The sequence below is a fragment of the Peromyscus leucopus genome, chromosome 18 (genome assembly GCF_004664715.2).
Source record: "Peromyscus leucopus breed LL Stock chromosome 18, UCI_PerLeu_2.1, whole genome shotgun sequence".
Lineage (NCBI taxonomy): Eukaryota > Metazoa > Chordata > Mammalia > Rodentia > Cricetidae > Peromyscus > Peromyscus leucopus.
Window position 1 is genome coordinate 38,531,689 of NC_051078.1, and position 17,593 is coordinate 38,549,281.

General features: G+C 43.0%; 1 protein-coding gene across 5 annotated transcripts in view; it reads left to right on the top strand.

The window, feature by feature from the left end:
* The window catches only part of Apaf1 (apoptotic peptidase activating factor 1), an 84,270-nt gene that overhangs the window by 29,773 nt on the left and 36,904 nt on the right, over positions 1–17,593 (top strand). For 4 of the 5 annotated variants that reach the window (XM_028880218.2, XM_028880219.2, XM_037196824.1 and 1 more), the window contains 5 exons: positions 1,025–1,209; positions 5,866–5,992; positions 6,925–7,050; positions 14,253–14,384; positions 16,770–16,895. In XM_028880218.2, coding sequence (XP_028736051.1) covers positions 1,025–1,209; positions 5,866–5,992; positions 6,925–7,050; positions 14,253–14,384; positions 16,770–16,895 — 696 coding nt within the window. Of the gene's footprint in view, positions 1–1,024; positions 1,210–5,865; positions 5,993–6,924; positions 7,051–14,252; positions 14,385–16,769; positions 16,896–17,593 lie in introns of those variants that run through there. The other variant, XM_037196825.1, reaches the window with a different exon arrangement.

The following is a 17,593-nucleotide window of genomic DNA, read 5'->3' on the forward strand; positions in this document are numbered from 1 at the left end:
TTTTGGATCCAGTAAGTCTTTCTGCCCTGCTTTCTCTTGAAATCTCCGTCAACGAAATTAGTTCAGAACTCTTCAGTTTAGCCTCAGGCAGACTCATTGGACAAGGCACGAAAACAGCTACGTTCTTTACCAGATTCTCACAAACATAGTCTCTAACCCAGTTCCTGACGTTGTTCTGTTCTGAAACCTCTTGGGCTGGGCCTCCATGGTTCACATTGCTGTCTGCACTACTGTCTTCCAAGCGTCTGCTCGGGTGGCCAGTTAAGCCCCGCTTACGACATTCAGCTGCTCTTTCTAGTCCAGAGTCCCATTGTCTTCCATAGTTCTCCAAAACCCAGTACGGGCAGTCCTGTCCTGCAGTGCCTCAGTCCTTGGTAACAACTTCCGTCTTAAGAACTCTTCTGTTGCTGTTAAGACACACCAAGGCAACTTCTTTTTTTTTTGGTTTTTCGAGACAGGGTTTCTCTGTGTAGCTTTGCGCCTTTCCTGGGACTCACTTGGTAGCCCAGGCTGGCCTCGAACTCACAGAGATCCACCTGGCTCTGCCACCCAAGTGCTGGGATTAAAGGCGTGCACCACCACCGCCCGGCACCAAGGCAACTTCTAAGAGAAAGCATTTAATCGGGGGCTTGGATGTGTCCAGAGCTGTCATGGCAAGGAGCCTGCAGGCAGGCACAGCACCGAAGCAGTGACTGTGAGCTTACATGTTGAGCAACAACCAGGGAGAGAGGAGAGAGAGAGAGAGAGAGAGAGAGAGGGAGAGAGAGAGAGAGAAGAGAGAGAGAGAGAGAGAGGAGGGAGGAGGGAGGGAGGGAGGAGGGGGGAGGAGGGAGGAGAGAGAGAGAGAGAGAGAACACACACCACACACACTGTAACTGTATTTATTGCCTGGTGGTTGGCTGTTCATATTTTAGTTCATGTAGGGAATATTTCATTTAAGTTTTAAAATGTCAAGATCATACAAAGAAAAAGATGTCAGGTTTTGCTCTGGCTATGTGTCTAACAGATTTCAGTTTATTCGTAGGACTGTGCAGTTTGTGAGAATTTTCAAGAGTTTTTATCCTTAAATGGACACCTTCTTGGACGGCAGCCATTTCCTAATATTGTACAGCTGGGCCTCTGTGAACCAGAAACTTCGGAAGTTTATCAACAAGCAAAGCTACAGGCCAAGCAGGAGGTGGACAGTGGAAGGCTTTACCTGGAGTGGGTGTGAGTTGCTAGAGAGACCAGACTCCATTATTCATTGTTCTTTTCCTTCCTGGGGGTGACTAGACACACTCTGTGAGATTTAACTACTTTAGAAACTTAATAAGTGTTCCTACTTGGTGGAAGGTTCCAGAGAAGTAAGCATAGGAGAAAATAATTGCATCATCACAGTTCCTAGACAGACAGGTAGGTCATCCTAAGTATTACTGTCAAATGCTACTATAATCTAGTGTGGCAGTGGTGACCATAGACTTGGAGCCACAGACCTCGGTTTGAGTCTCCATACTAAAACATTGTCATTTTATGATTTTTGAACATATAATACGTTAGTTTCTCATGTGTGAAGTGGAGATGATAATCCTTTGAGGTAAATACTGCTTTAATGAAGATTTAAATGAGATAATGCCTATAAAGTCACTTTTAGTTTTCTTTGCCCTAGAGATTTTATTTAATGAATTTAATTTAATTCTTCTATATCTTTTTTAAAAAACATTTCCAGTCCTTTTTTCTTTTCGTATTTATGAATGTATATGTGTTTGTAATTATGTATGCAATGTGCATGCATGTGTGAGCATATGGACGTGGAAGACCTAGGTTTATATCAGGAATCTTCCATGATAGCTTTTCCTTACTCTTTGAGGCAGGATCCTCAGTCAAAGCAAGGGCTCCCTAATATGGCTCATCTTGCTGGCCAGCTTGCTCTGGAGAGTCTGCTGTGTGTCTGCCTTCTGAGGTAGGAGAGTAGGCAAGCTGCCATGCCCACCTAGCATTTAGATGGACTTTGAGGATACAAACTCCTGTCATCTCTTTGAGGCATTTTCTCCAGCCTGATTCTTCACATCTTTTTTTTTTTTTCTTTAATTTTTTTTTAAAAGATGTGTTATTTAGCCAGGTGTGGTGGCGCACACCTTTAATTGCAGCACTCGGGAGCAGAGGCAGGTGGATCTCTGTGAGTTTGAGGCCAACCTGATCTACAGAGTGAGTTCCAGGACAGCTAGGATTGTTCCACAGAGAAGCCCTGTCTTGAAAAACAAACAAACAAATAAACAAGTAAAACCCCCCAAAACAAAGACAAAAAAAAAAAGAAGAAAAGCAAAAGAAAGAAAGATGTGTTATTTATTTTTGTTTATGTATAGTGTATGTCTGAATAAGTTTATGTGCACCACAAATATGTAGGTTTCTGGAAAGGCCAGAGAGCACTGGACTTGGAGGTGATTGTAAGCTATCTGATGTGGATACTGAGAACCAAAGCTAAGTCCTCTGCAAGAGCAGTCAGTGCTCTTAACTGCTGACCTGTCTCTCCAGCTCCAACTCTTCCAGATCTTGAAAAGGCTGTTCTCAGGGCAGGAGAGATGGCTCAGTTTTTAAGATCACATTTATTCATTTACTTTGAGTATGTGTGTGTTTAGGTGTGGGTGAATGTGCCCCAGTGCCCCCGTGGAGGTCAGAATAACTTGCAGAATTGGTTCCCTCTTTCACTAAGTCGGTCCCTGGGATTGAGCTCAGGTTGGCATCAGGCTTGGGTGTAAGTGTCAGTACCTGTTAAGCCATCCTTCTGGCTCATGACCTGTTTCTTGGTGAAAATAGCTAATTGAAGAGCTGTAGTGATAGCTCAGAAGTTAAGAGTGCTTACTGCTCTTGCAGAGGACTCAAGTTCAGTTTCTGTTGGGTGGCTCACCACTGCGCACGACCCTAGCTAGCATCAGGGGATTTGATGTCTTTGGCCTTCGTGGGCACTGCACTCACACTCACATACCCACATATAAACTCACACATAATTAAATTTTTTTAGTTAAAAAACTGAGAGATGTAAAATGGAAATTCATACTTCCTATTCCTCCTTTCCCAGATTCAACCATCTTTGAGCATTTTCTTTTTTTTTTTTTTTTTTTTTTTTTGGATTTTTCGATACAGGGTTTCTCTGTGTAGCTTTGCGCCTTTCCTGGGACTCACTTGGTAGCCCAGGCTGGCCTCGAACTCACAGAGATCCGCCTGGCTCTGCCACCCGAGTGCTGGGATTAAAGGCGTGCGCCACCACCACCCGGCCGAGCATTTTCTTTAAAAGTGGAGTTTTACTTTCATTAATGCAAGGCGAAGGGTGGCTTCCACTCAGGGCAGCAGCCTTGTGGGAGCTCCATTAGACCTGTTGATGTTCTCGGTCGGATACATGTTGCTTTTCTCTTCTCCCTTGTAAGCTTTTGTTGTGATTGTCTTTTTGCTTACTTTTCTTCTGTATTAGTCCATCTATCCCGGGTGCAGAATAGTATGGAAATTAGGATAGGATTCTTGTTCTGGATTGCCTGGGCTTTAGTTCCAGCTCTCAGTTATACTTGTCAGTTATTAGGGAAATTTTATTCAACTTCTCTTGCCTAATTATACCAATTCATAAAATAGTCCTAGCATAGAGAGGTCTAGGGGGCTGTGTCTATACATTCTTGCATACACACAGAGCTTAGAGCAGTATCCAGCTCGCAGAGAGTGCTTCGTAGCATTAGCTGTTGTTACTAGGAGGAGCAATGGCATCTGCCATCTGCCTGCTCCTTACCATTGTATTCAGTAGAAACTTGGGGATGTTTGATAAATTCCTGTTTAGTTAGTGACTAAATGAAATTTTATTTTTCCTTTGGTTTTTCGAGACAGGGTTTCTGTGTAGCTTTTGGATCCTGTCCTGGAACTAACTCTGTAGACCAGGCTGGCCTTGAACTCATAGAGATCCGTCTGCCTCTGCCTTCCGAGTGCTGGGATAAAAGGCGTGCGCCGCCGCCGCCACCACCACCACCACCACCACCACCACCACCACCACCACCTGGCTAAATGAAATCTTTTTAAAAAATGTGTCTGTATATGCACATTTGGATGTGTGTATGATGTTTGTGTGTGTGTGTGTGTGTGTGTGTGTGTGTGTGTGTGTGTGTGTGCTCGTGCATAAGCCTGAAGTTGACATGTGAAGTCTTCCCTCTTCTCCCCATTGTACTCACTGAGACAGGTCTCTCAGTTGAACTTGGAGCTGGCCAGCAGGGTTAATCTGGCTAGCCCGCTTGCTCTAAGGAAACCCCTGCCTCCACCTTGTCTCCTGAGCGCAGGAATTGCAGGCAGGCTGCCACACACACCTGGCAGTGTGTGTTCTGGGGACCTGACTGTGGTCCCCATGGTTGTGGGTTAGGCACTTTAACAACCGAGCCGTGTCTCCAGCTCTTGCATGGATTCTTCACACTTGATGTGATGAAATGGACAGAGATCCAGTTCTTTCTCCCTGAGGAGTTCCTGAGACATTCAGTTTTTACTGTTTTCTGCGTCTCCCCCACTGTGCCAGCGTAGGATGCTGGCACAGGACGGCTCGTCAGCCATGGTTGTGTTCTTCTTTACCTAGACTGGACCAGACCATATTCCAAGAATGCTTTACTTCAGCACTAGAATCCTTTCTTTTTCAGCTGTACAAGGCTTTACATTGCATAAGTAACGTTTGAGTTTGAGTTTTAAAGAAGTAGTTTGTTCTTGTGTCCGTTTGTTATCCTTGTGCTCTGCGTCTGTCATTGTGAAGACCACTGTCTTCGCTCTAAGGAACTGAGTAGATGATCAAAGGAAGGACAGGTTGTATTTGTTTTGTTTTCAAGACAGCCTCGATGTTCAGGCTGGGCTTGAACACTGGGTCCTTCTACTGTAGGCTCCCAGGTATCTGAGATTACAAGTGTGAGCCATTGCATTCAACTGGAAAGATTATACTCTTAGTCTAGACCTCCGAATTTTGCAAGTAGCTTATATGTCCTTACAGGTTGTCATAATTTTAATCCTCATATTGTACTTATGTATCACTTCTGGTGAAGTATAATTGTTTTCTATACAGGCTTGTAGTCTCACTTTTTCTCTAATACTTGGTCCTATTTTAAGTACACATACCCTCTTTATCTAAGCTTGTGGGCAATAATATAATATCCCTCCTAGTGGCATAGTTTGCATTCTGTAGAATTAAGATAGAAAGACACATTGCTTTATGTGTCCCCACCTCCCACCCCCATCTGAGTGGAGTTAGAGGAAAACATTTTAAAAGTTTATCATTATGTGTAGTGTGAGTTTCATTCTGCAATGGTGTCTTTACTTTTAAAAGTATTAAAAAAAAAAGATGCTTACACATATCACATTAATGTATCAAAAGAAAATAGAGGGGCTGGAGAGATGGGTCAGTGGCTGAGAGCACTTGCTGCAGAGGACCAGGTTTAGTTCTTAGCACCCACATGGTAGTTCACAACCACCTGTAACTTGAGTTCCGGGGATATAATGCCCTTTTCTGACCTTTGTGGTCACTGCGTGTACATGGTGCTCAGATATACCTGCAGGCAAAACACATATAGGTAAAATCTTTTTTTTTTTTTTAAAGGGAAAACAAAAGTGGCATGTGTTTGATTATGTGGATTTCTCTTAACTCAGTGACATTTGTAACACATGCCAAGTGGCTTGATGTAAGATAGTGTTTCTCTGAGAATGTCACTTTTGTTAGATTGCTTTTTTCTTTAGGTGTTCTGTACTGTCATTTACATGTTAGTTATTCAAGAATTTTGTGATTGGGAGAAATACAACCATGTTAAAAGACACATTATTGAAAGAAAACATGACTTTTATCCTTAGTCATTGAATTTCTCTTCATTTTCCACTTGCATTTAGAAACAAGAAAACTGTCAAGAACCTCTCCCGCTTAGTTGTCCGCCCCCACACAGATGCTGTTTACCATGCATGCTTTTCTCAGGACGGTCAGAGAGTAGCTTCTTGTGGAGCTGATAGAACTGTACAGGTAAGATGCCTCTCTTGGAAAAAACCTGGAAGAGGCACGTGGCCTACTTGTGCAGATTAGAATATGTTTAAATACTGAAATTTAGAGGTAAAGAAAGGTAAAACTCTGAACATAGAAGGTTCTTCAGAATATTAAAGATGGAGCTGCTTTTAGTAGTTCCAGCTCGCCAGGGACGTCGAGGAACTCTTTACCTTGGCAGTTACTGTTCATCCATTTGCCATTATGGGTAATGAGAAAATGACAGTTCTTAATGGACAGGCGGATGTCATCAGCAAATAGAACTCTGCTGAAAAATCATTGGCTAAACAAGTTCTCAAAGGCTAAAGACTTCTGACTGTAAACGGGATTTAGACTAGATTATCTCCAAAGGGGAAGTAGGAATGAGTCCTTTCCCCCCACATTTGTTCTCTACCTGCACATTGAAGAAAGTCAAATTAGTACAGCTTTTCTATTTAGAATAGTTTGAGTCTTTCCAACGTCATAATTGTGTACTCGTTTCTGTGGTACTTGATTACCAATTATATTCATTTTGGCCTTAGAGAATTCCTGATAGTGCTGGGATTGAAGTCAGGGTTTTGTGCTTTTTGGGCGAGCACTCTACTGCTAACTATATCTGCAGCCTTTGGCTTTTATGGCCCCTGAAGAAAGCATATTTGATTGTTTAGAATTTGTCAATATAATTCCAAGAACTGAAGGTATATCACCACTTCTTCTTAGTGATATTTAGCAACACTTAACAATGGACACTTCTCTGTCTATGCTTACACTTAGGAATTCTGACAAATTCTGATTTTTGAGTCATTTTGTTAAGTTTCATTTCTGTTTTGAAAACAGCAGTGATTAAGAACTTTCAGAGATGTGTTTTCATTAAATGATGCCCTATGGATAGATAAGTGGTTTACAGTAAAAAAGACCTTACTGTTGTTCTACAGGTGTTCAAAGCTGAGACAGGAGAGAAACTTCTGGAAATCAAAGCTCATGAGGATGAAGTGCTTTGCTGTGCATTCTCCTCAGATGACAGTTACATAGCGACCTGCTCGGTGGACAGAAAAGTTAAGGTAGGTGCGGGAGCGGTGGCCTGGTGGTCAGAGCACTTACTGCTCTTGCAGAGAACTCACCTGGCAGCTCATAACCCCTGTAACTCCAGTCCCAGGGGATCCGACACACCGCTGACCGTGGTGGACACTGCATTAGCTGCACATACGTACATTCAGGCAAATACTCACATATATAGAAATAACTTACGGTAGGAAAACGTTGTTTTGAGTTGAAATCACAACAGTTCTTCTTTCATTTATTTTTTTAGTCATATATACATGTGTGTCCATGTGTGTGTCTGCGCAAATGTAAATACAGTGCCTGCAGAGTTCAGACAAGGGTGTTGGGTCCCATGGAGCTGGAGTTAATGGTCATTTATCAGGCTCCTAAAGTGGGTGCTGGGAACTGAACTTGTCTCTTCTGGAGGAGCACTATGTGCTCTTAATCATTAAGCCCAAATCCTTCTTTATTTCTCTTCTTCTTTTTTTTTATTTAAAGAACATTTCCCCTTTTATTAGAAATAGATTCTTTTCTCATACAATATATCCTGATTACAGTTTCCCCTCCCTCTACTCCATCCAGTTCCTTCCCATCTCCTCTTCCATCTGGATCCACTCCCTTTCTGTCTCTCATTAGAAAAGAACAGGTTTCTAACATAACAACAAAACATAACAAAATAAAATATAAGATAAGACAAAAATCATTACATCCAAGTTAAACAGGGCAAACCAACAGAAGGAAAAGAGCTCCAAGAGCAGGCACAAGAACCAGACCCACTCGTTCACACACTCAGGAGTCCCATAGAAACAATAATCTAAAGCTGTAATGTATGCACAGAGGACCTCGTGCAGACCTGTGTAACCCTGTGCTTGCTGCTTCAGTCTCTGAGTCCACATGAGCCTTGCTCAATTGATTTGGAAGGACTTGTTCTCCTGGTGTCTTCCATCCATCCCCTCTGGTTCCCACACTCCTTCCACCTCTTCTTCCAAGGGGTTCCTGGAGCTCTGAGGGGTGGGATTTGATGGAGACATATTGTGGGGATTAACAAGGCAACTCCATGTAGTTAAAAGGAGGTTTATTTTGGGGTAACTTACAGCCAGTAAAGGGGTTTGTTACAGGATCCAGGAGAGGTGAGGTGCAGTCCAGCCGGGTTCTCTGGAGAACTCTGACTCGGTCTGCCATCCAGCATCCAGGATCACCAGGAACCAAGCAGGTTGAATGTCCATATCTCAGGTCTTAAGGGCTTTCATCTTGGCCCCAGCACAGGGGCAGGCCATAGGTAGGTGTGGCAGTTACTGGAAGCTTCATTAGGGGTCATACTTCCAGGTCAAAGCTGGAACAGCTACCCACTACAGAGACATCCCATTTAGAGCTCTCTCTGCATAATGTCTGCTGTGGGTCTCTGTATTTGTTCCCATCTGCTGCAGGAGGAAGCTTTTCAGATGACTGAATAAGCCACTGATGAATGAGTATAGCAGAATATCATTAGGAGTCATCTTATTACTATGTTTTGTTTCTATACTAGTAGTAGTTGGTTCTAACCTAGGTCTCTGGTTCTTGGTCATCCAGGCACTGTCAGATATGGGTTCCATCTCTAAGTGGGCCTTAAGTCAAATCAGACATTGGTTGGTTCCTCCTGCAGACTTTGTGCCACCACTGCCCTGGCATATTTTACAGGCAGCACAGATTGTAGATCAAAGGTTTTGTGGCTGGGCTAGTGTTTACATGTCTGTTTTGGTAGCCTACAGAGTACCTTCCTGTACCAAAGACACTAGAACATGGGGGTTAGGATTTTGTGTAGGCATCAGTTCAAACTCTCCATGTTTGTCTTGTTTCTATTGCCATGTTTCTATTGCTGCAACAAAGCACCATGACCTCAAAGCAGGTTGGGGAGGAAAGGGTTTATTTGGCTTACACTTCCATATCACTATTCATCCTTGAAGGAAGTCAGGACAGGAACACAAATAGGGCGGGAACCTGGAGGCAGGGGCTGATGCAGAGGCCGTGAAGGGGTGCTGCTTACTGGCTTGCTCCCCCTGGCTTGTCCAGCCTGCTTTCTTATAGAACCCAGGACTGCCAGCCCAGAGATGGCACCATCCACAATAGGCTGGGCCCTCCCCCATCAATCACTAATTAAGAAAATGCCTACAGCTGGATCCTCTGGAGGCATCTTCTCAGTTGAGGTTCCCTTCTTTCAGATGACTCTAGTTTGTATGTTAAGTTGACGTAAGACTAGTCAGTACAACTGACCCCTTGTCGGCTTGATACACAAACATCACTATTAAGCCACAGCCTTTCCTTTCTTATTCATCTCCAAGATCTCACATTAAAAACATAAATGACTTTAATAAAAGTCCCACAGTCTTTACAAGCATATTAAATTTCAGTCTCTTTAAAATAGCCAATCTCTCTAAACTTCCAAAATCTCCTTTAAAAGTTCAAACTCTTTCAACTGTGGGCTCCTATAAAAATCAAAATTAAATTCCCTTTCACTTCAAGAAGGAATAACCAGGGTACAGTCACAATCTGAACAAGCAAAAGCAAACTCTAGCTAAGACTTCTTGATTTCTGTCTTGATCCATTTTTCATTCAGTAGAGAGTTGTTCATTTTCCATGAGTTTGTAGGCTTTCTGTTGTGTTGTTGATACCAAGTTTTTTGGTTTTTTTTGAGCCAGGGTTTCTCTATGCAGTTTTGGTGCCTGTCCTGGATCTCGATCTGTAGACCAGGCTGGCCTTGAACTCACAGAGATCCACCTGGGTCTGCCTCCCAAGTACTGGGATTAAAGGGGTGCGCCACCACTGCCTGGCTGATAATCTGTGGTGGTCTGATAGGATACAGGGAGTTATTTCCATTTTATTTGTTGAGACTTGCTTTGTGTCTGAGTATGTGGTTAATTTTGGAGAACGTTCCATGAGGTGTAGAGAAGCAGGTATATTGTTTGGGTGAAATGTTCTGTAACTATCTGTTCCCTCCTGTATTTCTCTGTTTAATTTTTGTCTGGATGACTGTTGGTGAGAGTGAGTCTCCCACTATCAGTGTGTGAGGGTCAGTATGTGATTTAAGCTGTAGTCATGTTCCTTTCACAAACTTGGGTGCTCTTGTGTTTGGGGCATAGATGTTAAGAACTGAAATGCCCTTGTGGATTTTCCCTTTGAGTATGAGGTGTCCTTTCTCATCTCTTTTGATTAGTTTTGGTTTGAAGTCTATTTTGTTAGATGTTACAGTGGCTACACTAGCTTGCTTCTTAGGTCGGTCCCTCCCTCCTTCCCTCCCTCCCTTCCTCCTCCTCCTCCTCCTCCTCCTCCTCTTCTTCTTTCTTTCTCTCTCTCTCTCTCTCTCTCTCTCTCTCTCTCTCTCTCTCTCTCTCTCTCTCTCTCTCTCTCTCTCTGTCTTGACAGGGTTTCTCTGTGTAGCCCTGGCTGTCCTGGAACTCTATAGACCAGGCTGTCCTGGAACTCATTCTATAGACCATAGACCAGGCTGTCCTGGAACTCACTCTATAGACCAGGCTGTCCTGGAACTCACTCTATAGACCATAGACCAGGCTGTCCTGGAACTCACTCTATAGACCAGGCTGTCCTGGAACTCACTCTATAGACCATAGACCAGGTTGTCCTGGAACTCACTCTATAGACCAGGCTGTCCTGGAACTCACTCTATAGACCAGGCTGTCCTGGAACTCACAGAGATATACCTCCCAAGTGCTGGGATTAAAGGCTTGCACTACCACTGCTTGGCTGAGATGTGTTTCTTGTATGCAGCAGAATGATAAATCCTGTTTTTGAATCCATTCTGTAAATATACATCTTTTTATTGGGATTAAAATTATTGATATTGAAAATATCAATAGCCAATGATTGTTAATTACTGTAATCTTGTTGGTGTGTATTTCTTTTCTTTTCTTTTTTTTTTTAACTTTGCTTGTGTGAGATTATTTCCTGTGTTTTCATGGGTGTAGTCAACCTTAGTTTGGATTTTTCCTTCTAGCAACTTCTGTAAGGCTGGATTTGTAAACTATGTTTACATTTGACTTTATTGTGGAATATCTTGTTTTCTCCGTCTATGGTGATTGAAAGTTTTGCTGGGTATAGTAGTCTGGGCTAGCATCTGTGGTCTCTTAGAGTCTGCAGCACATCTATCCAGGCCCTTCTGGCTTTTAGAGTCTTTCCTAGGAAGTCAGAGGTAATTCTAGTAGTTCTGCCTTTTTATGTTTCCTTTGCAGATTTTAATATTCTTTCTCTGTTCAGTAAGTTTAGTGTTTTTATTATTATGTGGTAAGGGGATTTTTTTTTTTTCTGGTCTAATCTATTTGGTGTTCTGTATGCTTCTTGTACTTTTATAGGCCTCTCTGTTTTTAAATTAGGACATTTTTCTTCTGTGATTTTGTTGCAAATATTTTCTGGGCCTTTGAGCTGGGATTCTTCTCCCTCCTCTATTCCTATTACTCTTAGGTTTGGTCTTTTCATGGTGTCCCAGATTTCCTGGCTGTTTTGTGTCAGGAGTTTTTTAGATTTAACATTCTTTGACCAACGTATCCTTTTCCTCTGTCATATCTCAGTACCTGGGATTCTCTCTTCCATCTCTTATATTCTGTTGGTGAAGCTTGACACTGTGGTTCCTGTTTGAATTTCTAGGTTTTTCATTTCCAGAATTCCCTCAGTTTGGGTTTTCTTATTGATTCTATTAACATTTTCAGGTCTTGAACAGTTTTACTCATTTCCTTACACTGTTTGTGTTTTCCTGGATTTCTTTAAGAGATTTATTGATTTCTTCTTTAAGAACCTCCATCATCTTCGTAAGTCTGTTTTAAGGTCTTTTTCTCGGGCTTCAGCTGTTGGACTATTCAGGGCCTGCTGTGGTAGAGTTGCTGGGCTCTTGTCCTGGCTGTTATTTATTGTGTTTTTATGCTATTGTTTAGGCATCTGGGATTGGGGTAATTATAGGTCTAGCTGCTGATTTCTGGGTTTGTCTTTGTTGGGAGATTGCATATTCCTTAGTTTGTGTCCTTTCTGGAATTTTAGGCAAGTGTGGCTGTGTGTTACAAGGTAGGGAATTTTATGTGGCCCTCTTTCCCGGCCTCCTCAGCTGGTGTGTTCCCAGGGAATGCTTGCTGGTGTTGGAGGGTGATTGGTTGAGTTGGGGAAAGGGAGGTTGGAGGAGGAGATCCTGGTTATCCTTGGGGATGGGGTCAGAGAGGAAAGGGAGACCCAGCAGGTGTTGTGTCTGCTGCAGAGCAGGGGATGAGGCTGTAGAGATCGGATCTGGGGGGACAGATGGGGTGGGGTTGAAGATCGTAGTCAGCCTACCTGGTTCCCTGACAGGAGTTCCACCTAAGTCCTTATTTCTAAGTACCAAAATAAAATTGCTTGGCTTGATCGGCCTCAACTATTTAGCCAATGGTGAGGAAAAATTACATAAATTACTGAGCTTGCCTGTCATCAGTAGATACATCTGTGGATTAAATATCAGTTGACATCTTTGATTAGAAGTGTTTTTAAAAATGATTGTCTGAAATCTAATTCCCATTGTAAAGTTATATAATTTGTGAAATATAGCCTGATTCTATTTTTAACATTATAGGCTGATTTATATAACCAGTGCAAAGCTAGACATGAATATACTAACAGGTTGCTGGTATAAAAAAATAAGCAAGGGAAAAAAGAGTGATATTATTTGTTAGTTGTTATTTCTTTGGTCTTGCCCTTAAAATTTAGCTTTTATTTGGAGCATTTATACTAACAAGGAATTTAAGAGCAACTGAAATTAATTGTCACTAATATATAGAGGGGAGGCTTTACTTCAGGGTGTGTGTGTGTGTGTGTGTGTGTGTGTGTGTGTGTGTGTTTATCTGTCTGTCTGTGTGTGTCTGTCTGTCTGTGTGTCTCTGTGTGTGTGTGTCTGTCTGTGTATCTGTGTGTGTCTGTGTCTGTGTGTGTGTGTGTGTGTGTGTGTGTGTGTCTGTCTGTCTGTCTGTCTGTCTGTCTGTATCTTTTCTATTTTCAAGTGTGGAGACAGGGTCTGACTTTGTAACCCCGGCTGGTGATGAGCTCCTGTGAAATCTTCCTGCTGCAGCAGCAGCAGCCCGAGTGCTGGGGTCAGTCACATGCTGCCAGGTCCCACTTCACTGTGACAAAGCTTTGTCAGCAGAGTTGTGAGCAGTATAACCTGGGGAGATGGAGTGGGCAGGAAAGGTTTGCTTGGCGGGTTTTCATCCCACTGAAGAGGACTGTGGCGTGTCTAGACTAAAACTGAGATGTTGGTTAAACCTTATTTTGAAATTTTGTATTAGCATACATTAACTATATAACACTGGTTTTCATATATGTACATAATTGATTTCAACATTTGCCTCCCATTCTCCATATTATGTTTTTATTATAGCTCCCATTACTCTCCCCATTCACTTCCATTCCTCCTGATCCCCTGCTCTTTCCCTCTTCTCTTGGTAGGCTCAGTGGTGTCCAGTCGATGGGTATTCACTCTGTAACCTCTACTTTGAGTCAGAGTTGAGATTGGCCGTGCTGGGCAGTTCCACGTTCTAAAGTCAGAATGATACAGATTGAGAGAGTCACACCGAGTTTCTGTTTCTCGGGACTGAAAACCTAGCAGGAAGCAGAAAGACTCACTAAAGAGCTTAGAAAAGACAAACTCTCTGACTGTCTTGGATTTTCATAATGCTCTGAATTGCTCTCACAAAGGTAGAGGGGGCGTAAGAGAAAACCGGGACCAGATGTTGGAAGCGTCAGGTGTCGTCGATAGCAGGCTAAAGTCTGATCTCGCCCCTGGGTCCCACTTCTTCACTGCTCTCACAGAAACATGGGGAATCTTGTAGTTAACTTTTGTTGTTGTTGTTGTTGTTGTTTTTCTTGAGACAGGGCCTTACCTTACTATGTAGCCCTGGCTGTCTTGGAACTCACTGTGCAGACCAACCAGGTTGGCCTTCAGTTCACAGAGATTTACCTGTCTCTGCCTCTGGAGTGCTGGGATTAATTAAAGGTGTGCTACCATGCCTGGCTCTTTGTGCTTAACTTTTTAAAGTGAGGCAGGATTTTGCCATATTTAGAGACTAGGAGGTTGATTCCCATCAGTGTCATGCTCGGGGGGGACACGTGTCCTCACAGGAGACGGCATCTGCAGAGGGATGTACCCTGGCGCTTTCTTTCCGTGTTCCCTCTGGAAATAACGGCTGTTCATGCATTTTGTTCTCGTTGTTCTCTTCAGGTCTGGGATTCTGTGACCGGGAAGCTGGTGCACACCTATGACGAGCACTCGGAGCAAGTCAACTGCTGCCACTTCACCAACAAAAGTAACCAGCTTCTCCTGGCCACCGGCTCAAATGACTTCTTCCTCAAAGTAAGTGTGGGTGCTGGAAATTATGCAGATGAACTCGTGACACACCAGACTGTCTGCTTTGAGTTTTCTCATGTGTATTGTATTATCAAGTGGGTTTTGTTTTTTGTTTGTTTGTTTGAGGCAGGGTCTCACTGTGTAGCCCTGGCTATCTTGGAACTCACTCTATAGACCAGGCTGACCTAGAACTCAGAGATTCGCCTGCCTCTGTCTCCCTAGTGCTGGGATTTAAATATTCATAAACAAATAGGGGGAAAAAAAAAGCATGACTAGGTTTTATAACTGAAAAGTCCACCGTGAGCATGGATTCCGGTGTTGGTATCCAGATCCGTCAGCTGTGTTCCCAGGTCCGCCTTCCTGTCTCTGGTCTCTGCTCTCTTAGGTGGTCCAACCATACTGTCGTTATGTGACAGGAAATAGCTCAGCTCAGGTTTGTGAGGGAAGCTTGTCCTAGGTCCTGCAGGTCTGGTTTGAAGGCAGTGCTGCTTCACCCCACTTAGCTCAGCTCCATTGCTGTGTAACTGCAGTGCAGGTGGACGAAGTCCTTGGGTTGGAGAAGACTGTGTCTTGTGTTCTCTAAGCGGAGGAAGATAGGAGATTAAATAGTCTGGGGTTCTAGAAAGATGTTACTTCCTTTTGGATTTTTTTAAAAAAAATTAATTTTGTTTCAAACCTTTGATCCACAGTGTCACATTTTTACACTGGGATATGAGATTTTAAGGAGGCGTAGGTAAAACATTTTAGAAAACCTCAGGTAATCTCAGCTCTTGGGAGGGTGAGGCAGGAGGAGCCTGAGTTTTATAGCCTGGGCTACAGAGTGAGTATGTGTCTCAAACAATTACTATTTTTCAACTTTTCAGAAGGATAAGGTGAACCTTCATGATAGAGTGCCACCCTGTCATTTACAGGGCCCCAGATTCAATCTTCAGCACCACAAAAAAAAAATAAGATTCCTCACGTCCTATTTTATACAAGCTTTATCCACATCCTACACTTGACGTTTTGTTGAGAGCAGTTTACAACAAATCCTGCATGTCATCTCACCCCAAATATTTCAGCTTTGCTCTTAGATTACATGCCCTGCCATGTCCACACCCAACAGTAGAGAACTGTACTTTTGTTATGTATCTGGCTTGTGTTAAATTTCTCATATGTGGTCTCAAGTCCATGCTTTTTACCATGGGTTTCTTTGAATCAGAATCCAAATAAACTTGACACTTGGTGGTTGTCTATTTTATCCTCTTAAAAACTCTTTTCTCCCATTTCCATTTCATGCTGTTGGTTTACTAGACGAATAAAATTACTGTCTCATGGACTATATCCCTCAGATTTCTTGGGTGGCTTACTGGAGTGTTATTTGACTTGATCTTCTAACCCCCGTAGTTCCTATATTCTGGTATCATTGAAGGTTTTGAAGTTTTTAAGGCCATTAATAGCTTTTAGTCTAGTTAGTTATCTCAAGGTTTAGGAAGTCATGGATATGTAAACTTTGCTTAGGCCATTTTTGTAACCTAGCTTTAAAAAGTATGGAGAAGGGTTGGGGATTTAGCTCAGTGGTAGAGCGCTTGCTAGCAAGGCCCTGGGTTCGGTCCTCAGCTCTGGGGAAAAAAAAAGTATGGAGATAATTTGCACAGTGCTATTGATTTTTGTAGCTAAATAAATATGATGATTTTAAACCACCTGTTAAAAATAAGCAACAATTGTTCAGTTAATTTAGTGTTCAGACTAAAAGCCTACTGAGGCCTTCAAGTCCCATAGTGGATTGAGATGTTGATCCAGAAGTTGCTGTTATTAATCACAAGTTTATCTGTATTTAATACCTTTGTGTTATTGTGAATCAAATATCATTCTACAACCAAGAACTTCAAATGGAAAGGAAAACTTAGTACGATTATTGACTTTTCCCCTTTTAGCTTAGATTAATTTTTCTCTTTTTAAAATAATTTTAACTTTTGTGTGTGTGTGCCACTGTGCGTAGGTGCCCATGGAGGACAGAGAAGAGGGCACTGAATTCCCTGGCGCTGGAGTTACAGGCTGTTGTGAGCTGCCAAAGTGGATGCTAGGAACTGAACTCGGGTCTTCTGGGAGAGCAGCAAATGTTCTCTAGCCCTCATGTAGTAGAGATTTCAGAGTAGATCCTTTGACATTTTGATTCACATATACAGACCCAAATCTCCCCTCACTTTCCCTGGACCCACCTTCCCCGGTCTCCACTCCCTCCCTTCACCTTAATTATAACTTTAAGGGGCAGACGCCTGGGCAGGTCTAGAGCTTCTGAGCTTCAAGTGACCTCTGTTTCAGCCTCCAATGCAGTTGGAACTGCTGTGTGTTCACCACACAGTCTCCAGCACTAGCTAGTTTTACTTGTCTTTTTTCCTTTCCAAATAGCTCTGGGATCTAAATCAAAAAGAATGCCGAAACACCATGTTTGGTCACACCAACTCAGTCAGCCACTGCAGGTTCTCCCCAGACGATGAGCTCCTGGCTAGTTGCTCGGCTGATGGAACATTAAAGGTAAGCTTTGCCCACCATTGGAGGCTCTCATTTTAGAGAAATCTGCAGGATTTGGGTCGACTCTAAGTTTCTGTTGGTGGCACCAGTGTCCGGAAACTGTGACACAGTGCCTGAGACAGACAACTTGGGAAGGAGGTACAGTTTCAGGGTTTCATCTGACCCTGTTGTATCTGTGTCTGTGACAGGGAGTGTGTGTGGGGAAAGAAACTGCTTATCTACAACAGGTGTCTTGAAAGCAGAGGGAAACAGGAAGCAGCCAGGGTCCCACTGGTGCCTTCCTAACCTGGTTTTCTCTCGGCCCCTCAGCCTTTTTTTTCTTTAAAAAAATGTTTTTTAAAGATTTATTTTATACATGAGTGCTATCTGCATGTACACCTTTATGCCAGAAAATGACATCAGATCCCACCGGAGATGGTTGTGAGCCACCATGTCGTTGCTGGGAATTGAACTCATGACCTCTAGAAGAGCAGCTAGTGCTCTTAACCACTGAGCCATCTCTCAGCCCCTAGGGGCCCTCATTCTTTTTTTTTTTTTTTTTCTCGAGATAGGGTTTCTCTGTGTAGTTTTTGGTACCTGTCCTGGGACTCACTCTGTAGCCCAGGCTGGCCTCGAACTCACAGAGATCCACCTGCCTCTGCCACCCGAGTGCTGGGATCAAAGGCGTGGGCCACCACTGCCCGGCTCCATTTTTCTTTATT